Source organism: Peromyscus eremicus, chromosome 14 (assembly GCF_949786415.1).
Source record: "Peromyscus eremicus chromosome 14, PerEre_H2_v1, whole genome shotgun sequence".
Lineage (NCBI taxonomy): Eukaryota > Metazoa > Chordata > Mammalia > Rodentia > Cricetidae > Peromyscus > Peromyscus eremicus.
Window position 1 is genome coordinate 59,930,548 of NC_081430.1, and position 15,110 is coordinate 59,945,657.

At 51.0% G+C, this 15,110-nt stretch overlaps 1 protein-coding gene across 1 annotated transcript in view; it reads left to right on the plus strand.

Moving 5' to 3' along the window:
* Klc1 (kinesin light chain 1) overlaps window positions 1-15,110 on the plus strand; it is a 55,086-nt gene that overhangs the window by 34,945 nt on the left and 5,031 nt on the right. The window contains exons 12-14 of the mRNA XM_059279739.1: window positions 1,036-1,144; window positions 3,367-3,528; window positions 9,602-9,732. Of these exons, the coding sequence (XP_059135722.1) occupies window positions 1,036-1,144; window positions 3,367-3,528; window positions 9,602-9,732 (402 nt within the window). The remainder of the gene's footprint in view (window positions 1-1,035; window positions 1,145-3,366; window positions 3,529-9,601; window positions 9,733-15,110) is intronic.

Below are 15,110 nucleotides of genomic sequence, written 5' to 3' on the forward strand. Positions count from 1 at the left end.
CTTGCACTCACTGCAGTTGATGAAATCCATCAAGTGCATCCTCAGTGCACTTGACTGAGGGACATGCCGGGTGCCACCCTTATTTCTGTAATGGAAATAAATGCCTGTCATCAGCGAGAGGAAAATACCTCTCAGAATACAGATCTGAAACGAAGCGTGTCTAGGTTATTTCTAACTTTATTTTATTGTGTGACCGGGTCTTGCTGTGTAACCCACGCTGACCTTAAGCTCTTGTTGTTCTTGTCTCAGCTTCCTGAGTGCTAGGATTACACAGGCACACCATTACACCAGGCTGACCCAGTGTGTGTGCGCATGTGTGCATGTGTGTACGGGTGCACTTGCCTGTGTTGGTGTGTGGACACCAGAGCAACGCTGACTTTTAGATCTTTTATTACTTCATGTAAGTTTTTGAGACAGGGTCTCTCCCTGAACCTGCAGCATGTCATTTTGGCTAGACTGGCTGACCACGGAGTGGTACCCACCTGTCTCCACTCCACCAGTGTTGTGGTTATAGGTTTCTCTGTGTAGTTTTGGTGCCTGTCCTGGATCTTGCTCTGTAGCCCAGGCTGGCCTCGAACTCACAGAGATCCACCTGGCTCTGCCTCCCGAGTGCTAGGATTAAATGAGTGTGCCACTGCCGACCAGCCTCCCTGCTTGGCTCTTAGGTGAGCACTGGGGACCCAAGGCTGGCCTCGGAGTGGTACCCACCTGCCTCCACTCCTCCAGTGTATGATTATAGGCATGAACCTCCATGCTTGGCTCTCAGGTGAGCACTGGGGACCCACACTCAGTCCTCATGCTGGTGCAGCTCTTGACCCGCTGAGCATCTCCCGGCCCATATTTCAACCTTTAGAATGTGGTAGCACCCTCCTTAGTGACCTACACCAGAGCAAACTATGATCCAGACCACTGCCTGGTGTGCCCGTCGGACCCTGGAGAGGGAGCACGTCCTCACTAAGCACACAGCTGAGACGTGCTGCGTAGTGGCTGTCTGGGACTCACACCTCATGGCTCTGTGTCTTTACGCTCTTGCAGCCCTACTGTCACAACCACTTTGAAAAACCTGGGAGCACTTTACCGACGGCAGGGGAAGTTTGAAGCTGCAGAAACACTGGAAGAAGCTGCCATGAGGTCACGTAAGCAGGTGTGCTTGACTCTTCGGTGGGCTGCTCTGTTGGGACTGTGGTGGCCTTTGGTGTGGCTGTGGTTGAAAGCTTGATTTTGGCTTAGGCTCTGGAGGAACACTTGTCACATGCACAGCACTATGGACTTGATCCCAAGCACTGCAGGAAAAAAGCTCTGTCTGTCTGTCTATCTCTCTATCTATTTGTCATCTGTTATCTATCTATATCTATCATCCATCTATCTATCATCTACCTAACCTATCAATCATCTATCATATATCTATCCATCTATCATCTATCTATCTGTCTGTCTATCTATCATCTATCCATCTAATATCTATCATCTATCTATCTATCTATCTGTCTGTCTGTCTGTCTATCTATCTATCTATCTATCTATCTATCTATCTATCTATCTATCTATGTATTTATTTTGGAGACAGGGTTTTGCTTTGTAACCCTGGCTGGTCATACATATACACACACAAATAAAAAAATTTAAATGTAAAAAAATCTGGGTCTGGGGTCTAGGCGTGGTAGCGCAAGCCTTTAATCCCAGGATTTTGGTGGCAGAAGCAGGAGGATCTCTGAGCTTATGGACAGGCTGGTCTAAATAGTGAGTTCTAGGCCAATCAGGGCTACATAGAGAGACTAAGTCTCAAAGACAAAACAAAACAAAAAATGGACCCAAAAGAAGCGACAGAAACAACAAAAGCACATGGTTTGCTGGGTGTGGGTGTCACACACCTTCATCCCAGCTGGGTGTGGGTGTCATATACCTTCCATCCCAGCACCTGGCAGTGAGTTTGAGGACAGCCTTGTCCTACATAGTGAATCCCAGCACAGCCTGGGCTACATGGAGAGACCCTGTGTGGACAAAACAAAAGGAAAACACGGGTATCACGTGGTCTTTCCACGCACTTGGTCACGTGTTTTGATGGCACGCCCTTCATCACCCTCTCATATTAAGTATTCGTAGCAACATAATTACTTCTCTAAAATATTCAAAGGGGCCAGGCACTCAGGAGGCTGAGGCAGAAAGATTGAACATTTGAGGCCAACCTAGTTTGCAGGAGACCTGTGTCAACAACTATGAAGAGAAATGAAAAAGGAAGCCCAGAAGGACGCTGCCCACGTGCCAAGCTGATGGGAAGGACTCTGAGTTGTGGGCTGGGGTAAAGCAGGGCCCCTGGTGCTGGCCCTGTGGCCCTGGGGGCAGGTCAGGCAGTATGTGGCTTGTGTCTGTCCTCCAGGAGCAGGGCCTGCAGTCAGCCCTTGCTCTAGATTACAGGCTGGATTTTAGCAAGAGGAGCTGCAGGGGTCGTGAGGTCTAGAGAAAGGGTGTGAGTGCTCTCCTGAGGATGCTTCCTGTCACAGAGTCTGGACAAGTCCACAGGAGCCTCGTGTCACACACACACAGCAGGGAGAGATGTGAGTGTGCCAGGGTCATTTGGTGTTATTTGAGAGTCTGGTTTCCTAGGCTGGCCTCAAACTCCAGCAGAGGTCAGCCTTGAGCCTCTGCTCTTCTGCCTGCCCCTCCCATTGGGCTGCTGTGGTGTGTGTGTGTGGGTGTGGGTGTGGGTGTGGGTGTGTGTGGGTGTGGGGTGTTGCTGAGAGGACCCAGTGCAGTGTGCATGCTGGGCGAGCACTTAGCTGCATCTCCAGTACAGACATTCTGGTGTGTCCATCATTACCCGGAGCTCAGTATTTGCTTACGGCATTTGTTTTGATTTAAATACAGGCCTTATGTAGCCAGGCTGGCCTTGAACTTGTCATCCTCCTATGGCTGCTTTCTAAGTGCTGAAATTACAGGTGTGCCATTGTACCAGTCCCGTGTATATGCTCCTGAGTTTTGGTGATACATAACTCACACCCCTCCCTGTGACCCTAGAAAGCCCAAATCCCATCCCCAGGAACCACTGGTCTGAGTTTGTCCTGGTGACTTAAGAATTGGTATCTCTGGGGCCAGTTAGATAAGAGAGCTTGGTGGGTAGAGGTGCTTGTTCTGCAAGTCTGCCAGCCTGAGTTCAGTTCCCCATAAACCTACGTGAGGGTGGAAGGAGACCCGACTAACTCAGTGATGATCTGTGACCTCTTCCACGTGGCTCTGTGGCAGGCATGCCTCCAGTCATAACAACAATAAATAAGTAAAGGATTTGATTCTTTGTCCCAGTCTGAGAAGTCTTCTGAGATGTAAGTGCTAACGGGTCACGCCGTTCGTTCTCCCCTGCCTGGCTCACAGGGTCTTGACACTGTTCACAAACAGAGAGTGGCTGAAGTACTAAATGACCCTGAGAACATGGAGAAGCGGAGGAGCCGGGAGAGTCTCAACGTGGACGTGGTCAAGTACGAGAGTGGCCCTGACGGAGGGGAGGAAGTGAGTATGAGCGTAGAGTGGAATGGGGTAAGTACATCCACAGGGGCTGCACTCGGGGACTGCCGGCCTGCCCCACAGCTCTTGCTGGCTGTCCTGTCTCACGCTAGACCCTCCACTTTCCGCACATTAAGCCTCAGGGAAGCTTTCTGTAAGTTCCTAACTTCTGCTAATACTGAAGCTGTGTTGCTTGCAGTAGTTGTCTTTAGGGATCCGTGAATGCTGACTGGTCTCTTGTAGAGCATGTGTGCATGCTGATTGAGCATCCTGGCTGTGTAAACCTAGTCCATACTCTGGTTTCCTGTAACCTAGGGACGGGTGTGGCTGACGACTAACTAGCTTCCTAACCTGCCTGGCTCCTTGCTAACTCAGTGCTCCTGATGCCACTGAGGAGGCCGCCCTGGGGCGCTAGAGACTGTGAGGGGAGGCTCTGTCTAATGAGAGCTGCTGTTTAGAGAACTGCTCTCCACTCTGCCGCAGTGGTCCATGAAACAAGCAGACGTCCGAGGGTGTGTGGGCCCGTGCTTCCAGCCTTCCCTGGGACATCCTAACCACTGCTTTCTACCCGGGGCTGAGAGAAGCATGTGGCCTTCAAGTGGGTTTCTGTAATGTGGGTGAAGACCCGTATAGTGAGCTGGTGTCTTTGGAGCTTTCTTCAAGAGTGTAAGCGATTTAGCCCGCAGGGGATATCACTGATGTCCTGAAGTTGCAGTGGTGGTGTGGTTAGCTAGCTGTGGTTTTGTCCAATTGTAGCTTGGGACTTTCTTCTAGTCTGTCCTCCTTGGATTGACTGACTCTTATGACTGTGCTTAGCTGTAGCAGTTTGGGAGGAGCCAGCATCTTGATTATACATCATCTGCAAATGTTAGTAGCCGGATTTCAGGAGGGGCATTCTCCATCTCCATGTAGCAGCTTTCTCGTTTGGGATTTTCCTGTGCCAAGACAGCCAATCAGCATCCACTTTGACTATTGAGCCTTGTTGGGCAGTGGTCCCAAACTGCAGCGGAGGCCTGGGGATGCCTGCCCATGCCTGTCCTGTCGAAACTGTGTACTGTACTCTACTGTTTGCTCCAGTTCCTGCATGCTTTGTCCAGAGGGCCTGTCCTGCTTGGTGGCCAGTGGCTTGCTTATGGATTTTAATACTCTTGAGTGAAGTTCTGGGGGAGCTCTCTCTTGAGACAGTATTTCTAGGTCTGTATGTATGTGAGTCCTGTGCCAGTGACATTGTCAACAGCCCAGAGTCCCACACCTGCCCTGAGGACACATAGGAAGGAAGTGGTAATGCTTTTCCCTGCAGGAGAGGACACTTGGAAATTTTCCCACCAGGCTGTGGTGGAGCAGTGTTCCTCTCAGATTGGGCTCTCCTTCCTCATGCTCCTGTCCCTGCTGTGTGTGTATGGGTATGGGTATGGGGGTGTGTGTGTGTGTGTGTGTGTGTGTGTGTGTGTGTGTGTGTATGCATGCATGCATGCATGCGTGTGCATCCAAGGGATTGTACTCAGGGTTTCATGCATGTTAGACAAATGCTCTATCACTGAACTATGTCCATAGCCTTACTTATTTTGAATTTTAATATACAGCCCAAGTTGTCCTTGAATTTGGAATCTTCCTGCTTCAGCCTTCTGAGTGCTGACAATACAGTTATAAACAACATACTTAGCTTAAAATCACACTTTTTTTTTATTTCTATACTACTGGGTATTGAGTTTAGAGCCTTACATATGCTAGGCAAGCCCCCTTCCACTGAGCTGTATCATAGCCTGTCCCATAGTCATTCATTTTTTATGTAGCCCTGGCTGGCCTGAAATTTGCTGTATAGACGGGTTTGGCCTTGATCTCAGAGATCCACCTGCCTCTACCTCCCAAATGCTGGAAGTAAAAGTTTGGGCAACCACCTCCAGGCTAAAGTTGGGAGTTTTAGGGTTTTTTTTTTGTTTGTTTATTTGTTTTTTGTTTTTTGTTTTTTTTTGATTTTTCGAGACAGGGTTTCTCTGTGTAGCTTTGCGCCTTTCCTGGAACTCACTTGGTAGTCCAGGCTGGCCTCGAACTCACAGAGATCCGCCTGGCTCTGCCTCCCGAGTGCTGGGATTAAAGGCGTGTGCCACCACCGCCCGGCTCCAGTGCTCTTTAAAATGCTGAACTGCTCCATCCTTTGTTCTCTCGGGTGTATGTTCCCAGGAACAAGATGGTGGTTGACTGAGTGACAGGAAGCTCTTCCTCAGCATTCCCAAGTAGCATTTAAGACGAGGCTTGCTAGGTATTAGCCATGGCTCTGCAGGTGCTGGCCTGTGTGCTAGCGGAGGGGGAGAGCCAGGGCATGGAGACACTAGGTTGGTTCTCAGGACCCTGCAGGGCACCTGCATCGTGGTGATGGTGACGACGCCTCACGAAAACAGGCCTCCCCCAGGCTCTGGCAGACACTGCCATAGCAGGTCATCTCTAGTAGGTGCATCACGGAGAAAGTAGGCGCGTCATGGCCATGCACCCTTTTCTAGGTAAAAGGGAGTCCCCTTATTCTAGCTCTGTCCATGCGATTCTTTGAGTGTTGCGAAGTGTATGTCAGTCATGGGCACTGGGTCCCAGCCAACGTGGAGCAACTCTGGGCTGTCTTGTGTAAAGTCATCCTGCTGACAATTGTCCTGAAGGTCACACATGACTTAGTTCTCTATGGACCCTGAGCGCCCAAGGACAGCCTCCATCTTTGCTGCCCTTTTTCCTGGGTCCCTCAGAAGCAGCCTCTTGCCCATCTCCTCTTATTTCACATTGTTCTTGTGCTGAGATTCTACGTGTGTGTGTGTGTGTGTGTGTGTGTGTGTGTGTGTGTGTGTGTGTGCGTGCGCGCGCGTGCTCGTGTGAGCTGCTCATTACTGGGGATTAAATGATCCAAATGGAAGGGAAGGGATCTGTGACTGAACTGTATTCCTGTCTGTTTCACTGTTTTGTTTGAGACAGGGTGCTACTGTGTAGCCCCGGCTGGTCTCAGATTCATGCTCTTCCTGTGTTAGATCTCCAGCTGTGGGGATTATAGACCTGTACCATAGTGCCTGACTTCTACAGGTTGTTTGTTTGTTTGTTTGTTTTTGAGACAGGGTCTCTCTAAATAGCCCTGGCTGTCCTGGAAATCACTATGTGGTAGACCAGGCTGGCTTCGAACTCACAGATTCACCTGCTTCTGCCTCCCGAGTGCTGTGATTAAAGGTGTGCACCATCTGTTTTGTTGGTTTTTGAGACAGGGTTTTACAGTGTAGCCCTGGCTGGCTGGAACTCGCAGAGATCTGCCTGCCTCTGACTCTTGAGCCCTGGAATTAAAGGCATGTGCCACCAGGCTTGGCTTGACTTCCACAAGTTTTGATGTACTAAATTCTTACTTAAGGTTATTAAGGAATGAGATAACTGTTAATTCAGAGTAGATTTTTATTTATGAGAAGTTATGCTAAGAAGGCAACTAGAATATACTAGAAGTTATAAAAGTGCCATACCTACAATTCTATTGCACAGAGATAATACTAAAATCAGTATATTCTGTGATTTATTTCTGTTCAGAAACCCATTTTGAGAGCTCGTAAAACCACTCAGTGGATAAAGACACTTGCCATTCAAGTGACCTGAATTTACTCCTCAGGACCCACATGGTGGACAAGTTATCCTCTGAACTCCACATGTGCGCACACACACACACACACACACACACACACACACACACACCACACCCCAAGTGTAATTTAAAAAGGGTTTATGCAATCTGAGTTCTTGTGGCTGCATAGAGGAGTGTCAGAATGCACTGAGCCTCCGAACCCTGAGCCAGCTCGTGGGTATTCATCGGCTTGAGTTTTACACAGCATTATCCACCCACTTGGGATGCAGGTGCTCAGGTCATATATGGGATGGGACAGAGTGAGCCTGAGGAGTAGACGTGCCCGCCACTTCAGTGAACAAGGTGGGGTGGCTGAGAAAGAGGTCACTGACATCCATTTGAACCCAGGGAGGGAGGCGAGCGTCTTGCGATGGGGGCGCAGGACCTCGTGGGCAGGAGGGTTTTGCCGTGTGGGGAGCTATGTAACGTTTAGCATCCTTCTCATGACAAACAGTGGGAACTGATGTTTTCTTGTCCCCTGGCACTTGTGAGGCATTGGTAACCAGTTTTATTTTTCCGTTTTAAAGATGAGAAAGATGAAGCTCGGGCTGGTTAAATGAGTTGCTCAGCGTCCCATGGTGAGTCTGAGCGGGCGGCCAGGCCCAGCTGTCTGTGCGCCTTTGGAGGTTTGGTAGACCCAGGAGGCGTTGCTGCCTGTGGAAACAGTTTTTATTTGGATCATCAGCTGCATGTTTCAAATATGCTGTCAACTTTTAAAGTCACTGGGTCTGCAAGTTTTCGAGATGTCTAGGATATTAGTGCTTTTAAGAGCCTGAGAGCCATCAGACTGCGGGGATTCCGTGACTGTTTAGAGAAAGCAGCAAGACAGGAGAAGTTTAAATGGCGTCTTCACATGCAGCCTTTCCTGTCCCTCACCACCAAATCTCCCTCATGTCCAATACCTTGTGAATCTCTCCGTAGTAGTAAGTATTGAGGAGATTTCTAACACAATGGTAGTCTGTGCTTGAAAAATGTTGCCTTTCACTCTTGATAGTTTCCGGAAAGCTGGCCTCAATTCCAGAACTCACATGCCCTGGGCCCAGCACCTGCTGTGCCAGCCTGGTAGAGCCGGGAGTGCCCGGGTCACTGAGCATAATGCCGCTGAGATCTGTGACCTAGAAATACTGTAGAGCAGGCTTGCGGGGTGGGGCCTGCCGCGCCGTGCTCCTCCGGCCTCACCTGCTTCTCTCTTTCTGTCTGACAGGCCTAGCCGCCCGCCCGGTGCCTCCCGCACTGCTCCTGCATGACGGGCAGCACCTCCGGCCCTCCAGTCTGCCCGCTGTGTCTAGCTGCCCTAGGAGCTTGCCAGCCGCACCTCTGGGACTGGCCCTTCCTTTCGGTGCTGCTGTCCTTGTGGGGTCTTGATTCTGGATACATGTAGCTTGGCCAGAGATGTACTTAGAGATATCACCTGTGTTAATAAACCCATTACTGTGTAACACTCAGTTTAACAGTTAGGAGAGTAGCTGTTCACCCTGTGACCGCAGGTGTATTACAGTGGCATGATAGTGACCTGTGCAGTCACTGAGCTGTAGGAGTGAGGCATGTGCTGCACGTCCCTGTCGTACTTACAGACCCGGCCAGTGCCCCTGCACAGGGCCTCCCCAGGACACACTCAAGTAGATTCGCTGTGTAGTCTTGGTGTGGAATTTTGGCATTTCTGCTTTCCTCTACTAATCTTTAAGTGCTCTGTGATGTGTGTATTTGTGTCTTTCTAACTTCTAATAAACTCACTCCAACTGACCTGTGTCTTGCGTCTGTCTGCTCTGTACATTTCTCAGTCTTCTGGGACGCAGCGCTGCGTGGCCTCTAGCAGCAGTGGGTTCTGAAATGCCCCAAGGGGCCGTTCTGAGATGAACGCTGCTGTGCCCAGGGTTTCCACTCTGCATTTGACTCATGTCTGAGCTCTGCCGGGTGTCTCTGGAGTGGCTAGTTGGTTATGGGGACAGCTGGTTGCCTTTTCACTTCCTACAGGTATCTCTGGACTTTTAGTATTTGTATAAAAATGAGCATTTTATTAAAAAAACTTGCAGCTACATTTAGCATTGACACTTAAATTTGCTGAAGACACATCTAAGCCCTGCGTAGGTGGGTCTGTTGGGAGGACACTGTCTTGGTGAGGCCTGGCGTCCTGGCCGCTCTGCTGCCCGGTGCTCACATGCTCCTGCACCGTGGAGTTACACTTGCCTGACAGTCCTGGGATCTGCCTGAGTTCTCTTGACTCTGTGCTGTCTTTGTCCTGAGACAGCCGTAGGCTCACTCCCCTGTGGTGACGTGGCTGCTTCTGCTGGGATTCTTCATGTTCAAAGGATTCCTGGTCGTGGGTTGTTTTTAACATGGTCATGCACACTGCAGTCTGGTGGCTTCAGCAGGACTCACTGTCCACCAGTGCCTGGCAGCAGTTGGGGTCATTGGGCTGAGCGGGGCAGAGGGGCACCCACACTTCACACTTGTTCACGTGTTTTTCAGGATGGTACTGGATCTTTAAGGCGCAGTGGCTCCTTTAGCAAACTCCGGGCTTCCATTAGACGCAGCAGTGAGAAGCTGGTTAGGAAGCTGAAGGGAGGAAGTGCACGGGACAGTGAGCCGAGGAACCCTGGGTAACTATCTCCAGCGCCCTCTTCCTACCAGCACGCGGTACTGCGCCACAGGCGCAGAGCGGCCTCCCTGGAGCGGCCTCCCTGGAGCGGCCTCCCTGGGGCTCAGAGTTGGGCCTGAGGCTTCAGTACTCTGCTTATGGTTTTCCAGGGCAGGTTGAGAAGAGAAGCAGCCGGGAAGCTGGCTGGTAGGGCTCAAAAGGAGCTGGTGGAGTCCCTCAGTTCTGTTCAGAGAAAGCCTCCTGGTGACGAGTGAGCCAGGCATGGTGGTTCTCGTCTGTAATCTCGGCATTTTAGAGGCCAGCACAGGGGACAGTGAGACTCCATCTCCAAAAGTAAAAATGGGGGCCTGTGAAATGGATTAGGGGTTAAGGGTGCCTGCCACCAGGCCTGGCAACCCTCAGGAGGACCCATACGGTAGGAGAGAACTAACTCCCCCGAGTTGTCCTCTGACCGCCACACGTGTGTCATGGCACACACACACACACACACACACACACACACACACACACTTAAAACCAGTGTGGAAATGGCTAGGTGTGTAAAATGCTTGGTGCTCAAGCCTGAGGACCTGAGTTGGATCCCCAGCTTTCATGCATGGTGTCGTGTGTAAGCCCTGACAGCAAGTCACCAAAGTGGCCTGCTCCGGGTTCAAAGACTGTCTCAGATAAGGTGACAGAGGAGGACACCTGAAGATGATCTGGGGATTCCACACGTGTGCACAAAGGGAGTGCACCCACATTCTCATGTGCACACATGCACCACACACACATACACACATACACACACACACACACACACACACACACACACACACACAGCCTACACAAGCCACCAAGTCGGCAGACATAGTGCACAGTATCATTTCTTTCCATGTTAACATTGGCTTAACCCCTTTTTAAAACTCACCTGAGATGGAAGCAGTAATCACATTAACTCAGGCAGGGATTATGGGGAAAAGGATGGTTTTTAGTGAGGTTTGAGTCTTGTGATTTTGTTATAGGGGTGTCCATAGCTTTCCAAAACTCTGGCCTTCCCTGGAAAGCCCATAAGGAAAGATATGTAAGTCACAGGGCTCTGAGTGGTGGTGTTCACATTGTCAAGGGGATTTTCTAAAAGGTGGCTCACACGTAGGACTCCTTCTGCTGCTCTGTGACAAGCTACCCATGCCTTGTCTCGTTGTGATGCCAGCTGCCCACATTTGGGGACATTCTCTGGAGTCTTGTCAGCCATTTTCTGTATCCCAGACTTCTGGGATCGAACCCACCATGTAGAAATGCTTAGGAATGCAGCTTTAAAAGCTGCCCTTAGAGTGCTGTGGGTCAGGACTCTGGGCTGTGAGTCTGCAGAGGCCTTTGGAACTAAAGTTGTGTTTTCCAAACTGCTCCACTGGTTTCCTGCCTTCTGAAAGTGTCCGCTTTCACTTTCGGTGTCCTTAGTTAGGACCCTGCCTGGCCCCCCAGCTGGGCATTGGGCGATGATGGGTGTGGCCTGTCTTGTGCAGGTGTTACACTCTTGGCCACTGCCCCTCCAGAAGTCTCTTTGGGTTCATAGTGGACTGGGAGACAGGTGGGCCTGAGGCAGGAGGTGCACTCTGGTTCTTCTTAGTAGTGTGCTGGCCAGCTGCGTCCGTAGAGGTCTGAGGCGTTCACGACATCGTGAACACCTGGAAGATCCATTGTCTGAACCCTGCCTGGAAGTCTGTGGAGCAGACTGCCTTGTGCTGGTCTCTGCCTGTGAGGGAGACCATGCCAGCTGCCTCTGGGATGAAGAGCCCTGATTATCCCAAGCTTCTAGACATCTGTAGAGTCAGCAAGGCAGTGTCTGTTGTGTGTAGTTTGAGGATTAAACACTTGCATTTCTTCCAGCATTGAGAGGGAGCTTGGTGGCTGCCAGAGTGCTAGAGGTAGAATCCAGGGTCACACTTATGCTGGGCAAATGCCCATTGTTACAGAGCTTGTATGTGAGGGACGTAGCAAAGAAACTGCTGATTTGACTGCTACATTCGTAGGGGAAGGTTTTTATTGTGAATGAGAGAGAGAAAAAACCAGAGGCATCTGGAAGAATCTAGAGCAGAGAGAAGAGAAAGCAGACTGGACATGGCCAGGACTGGGAAATCGGGAGGGGAGAGGGAAAGAATAGTGGAGACAGCAAGAGATAGAGGGAGGGTTCCAGTGGTGGACAAGCCATGGTTATGGTAAGGAGGATGGGGCGGGGGCAGGGAGGAGACGAGTGTTGATTCTGAGGGAGCCTGGAGACCAGCGTGGGCTTTGGCATGCTTGCTCAGAGGCATCACTTCAGCCAGAAGTAAGAGAAATGACTCCTTTTGGCCAGTGGGCACCAGTTTCTCAAGTTCCTGAAGAATGCTTTTGTCTAATGGCCGGAAATCCTTCCATAGTCCAGCTTGAGCTCCTTTCTAGACATAGGGACACCATGAGACCTAACAGAGCTGGCCAGCCTTCTATTTTAATTTTGAGGCAGGGACTTACTCTGTAGCCAGGCAAGCCTTGAATTTGTGATCCTCCTGTCTCAGCCACCCAAGTAGCTGGGATTGTAGGTCTGCACCCCCAAGCCTGGCCTGGGCCCACCATCTGAGCGTTGGTTCTGTTCCTCAGGGAGACAAAACTCTTAGTGCGGCGCAGTCAGTTCTGGAATGCCCTGCTCAAGAGAGAGTGCTTGGAATTTTCCTCTTTTTCCTGTCTTCCCATGGCTTACCGTGCTAACAGCCAGCAGCAGTATGTGGCCAGCCCCGATGGAGTGGGGTGGTGTAAATGCCGTGGCCCCTCAGCAGCCAGACATGACGTGAGGTCCAAGTCCACACTCCGTGCTGATGTTTCTCAGTGACTTGGGTTATAAGCCACACACCATGTGAAACTGGGGCGTTTACACCTTTGCTCTTAGCACTCACACGTGGCTGCTGCACTGGAACACTCGGACCCAAGTTGTTCCAGTGTCGTGGATCAGACAGGGCATGCCGGGGCCCTTTGCTTCCATTATCTTAGGAGGGAAAGGAAACAGAGACAAGCTGGCGCGGCTTTCTTCAGAGAAGTTAGCCTTCCCTAAGAATAATTGGGCTGGGTGTGGTATAAAAGCCTTTGAACCCAGCGCTCAGGAAGCAGAGGCAGGCAGAGCCCTGGAGTTCAGGGCTAGCCTGCTCCACACAGTGAGTTCCAGGCCTCAGCCAGAACCACAAAACGAGATCCTGTTTTACTACAGAGCCGGTTCCAGGACAGACACAGAAACTCTGTCTCTAGTAGTCCCCAGAGAACAGCTTGTTCAGATCTCCAGCGGCATATGATTGGGCTGTGCGGAAACATTTCTCTTTAGTTTTGTCCTGAAGCTTTGGGTACAGTAGATGTGAACAGAGCTAGCCATTTTCTGGAGTGTGCACAGCATCTGTGCCCCATAGGCTGCCACACCTGGCCTCTCGGCAGAGAAATGGTGACTTCATAGTTGGTCTTGCTACTAGTTAAAACTGCTTTTCTTATGTATTTACCCCAAACTATAGAATGTGTTTATGCATCTAGTTCTCCCGGTGAGCCTAGTGTTTGCCTGGGGTAACGGGCCTCTGAGAGCCCCACTCATCTGACAGACAGCAGAGTCCCAGCCCGGCTGGGCGGGCTCAGAAGGTAGCGGTACTTGCTGCATTAAGAAGAATTAATGCTGCAAAACATGCAGAGACATGGGTGGATTTCCCCTGGGCACTAAATCCAGTTAAAGCATGTGCATATTCAGGCCAAGTGAGAGAAAGGCCCACTCTCCAAGTCCGTGGTCCCCAGCATCCCCAAGAGCAGGAGGGTCACCCTAGCGTGTTTCCTGCTTCAGTTGACAATGTGTCCATGGTTTGTCCTTGCGTGTCCGTGTCCAGCAGCACAAAGCCTGTCAGTTCTCTGGGTGCTCTGCTCTGCCTTTCCCTTCCCCTCCCTCCCCTCCCCTCCCCCTCCCCTCCCCTTCCCTCTCTACCCTCCCCTCCCCTCTCCTCCTCTTTCTACTCTCCTCTCCTCCCCTCTCCTCCTCCCCTCCCCTCCCCTTCCCTCTCTCCCCTCCCCTCCCCTCTCTCCTCTCCTCCTCCCCTCCCCTCTTCTCTCCCCTCTCCTCCCCTCCCCTTCCCTCTTTCCCCTCCCCTCCCCTCCTCCAGCAATTGCTGTCACTCCCTTACGCAGCCTCACACAGATCACCAGGCTTCGTCTCCCTTACACTGAGAGCTTCATCTCCCTCTGCAGCCAGTGGCTTTTCTGCTTTGCCTTTCTGTTAGACAACATCTGGATTGGCAGCTGGGTGTTGCCATCACTTTAGTGATCCTGGAACTTGCCCTGTTGATTGGGTGCTGTGAGCATGCCTGGCAGCTGGAGCAGCTGTGACTGTGAAGGACATGTCTATGCTGGCACATAGAGCTCAGTCCAAGGTGACGGACTCCTTGGTCGTCACACCTGATGGGACCACAGCTCTTTGTGGCCCACATTCAACTAATAAAGTGTCAGCTGTCACCCTAGCCCCAAGTGGAGGATGAAGGACACCCTGAGACACCAGGTGGTGTGCTCTAGGCATACCTGTCATGGGAGCTAAAATTGGTTTCTGGTGCTGGGATATACTCAGACCTTTTGCTCATTAAACACACCCTGCAGAGCTGCACCCAAGCACTGAGCTACACCTCTAAACCCAAATGCTCAGTGTTTTATATGCGTAACATTGCTTGAGGGTGACCTCCTTAGAAGTATTGGTTAAATATAATTTCCCATTGGCTTTTTCACACAGGAACAACATAATTGTCTGGCAGAGTTGAGAGCACTGAGTGCCAGCCACACTGAACTAGCCCACTGAGGGCTGGGGCTGAACCAGATAGGCTCTCTGAGAGGAGTGGAGTACTGACAGCCCTGAAGCCCTGGCAGTTCCTCCAGTCTGCCCGGAGGGGCATTGCCCTCTTGGTAGGAGTGGGCTTTCTTTCTTGATGGGGACATCCACCAACATCTGGAGGTTGTTGCTTAAAAAGTGCCTGGCAGCCATGCCCCAGAATTCTGTTGCTTGATCTGCACCTGTGCTTGGGGGCTGCTAATGACCAGAGCCAACATCATTGTGCCCAGGGAGGCCAGCCAGGCTGCAGCTAGAGGCCTAGGCATGCGTAGATCCGCTGCTGCATGTGACTTCTGCCTCCCACGCTGTCATAACACCTACATCTATTTAAAATTTGAACACTGTGAAAAAACCGTCAAGCATCAGATGCTTAAAATACTTCCTTTCTGACCAGGAGCTCACAGTGGTCTGTCTGTTGAGCCTGGAATGTGGAGGGAAGAGATGGAGAAGTGGTACACAGGGGAGCTGCTTCCCACAGGCCTCTGTAGACCATCTGCTGCTGTTGGGTCAGCTTTGGTGGTGGGCGCTGT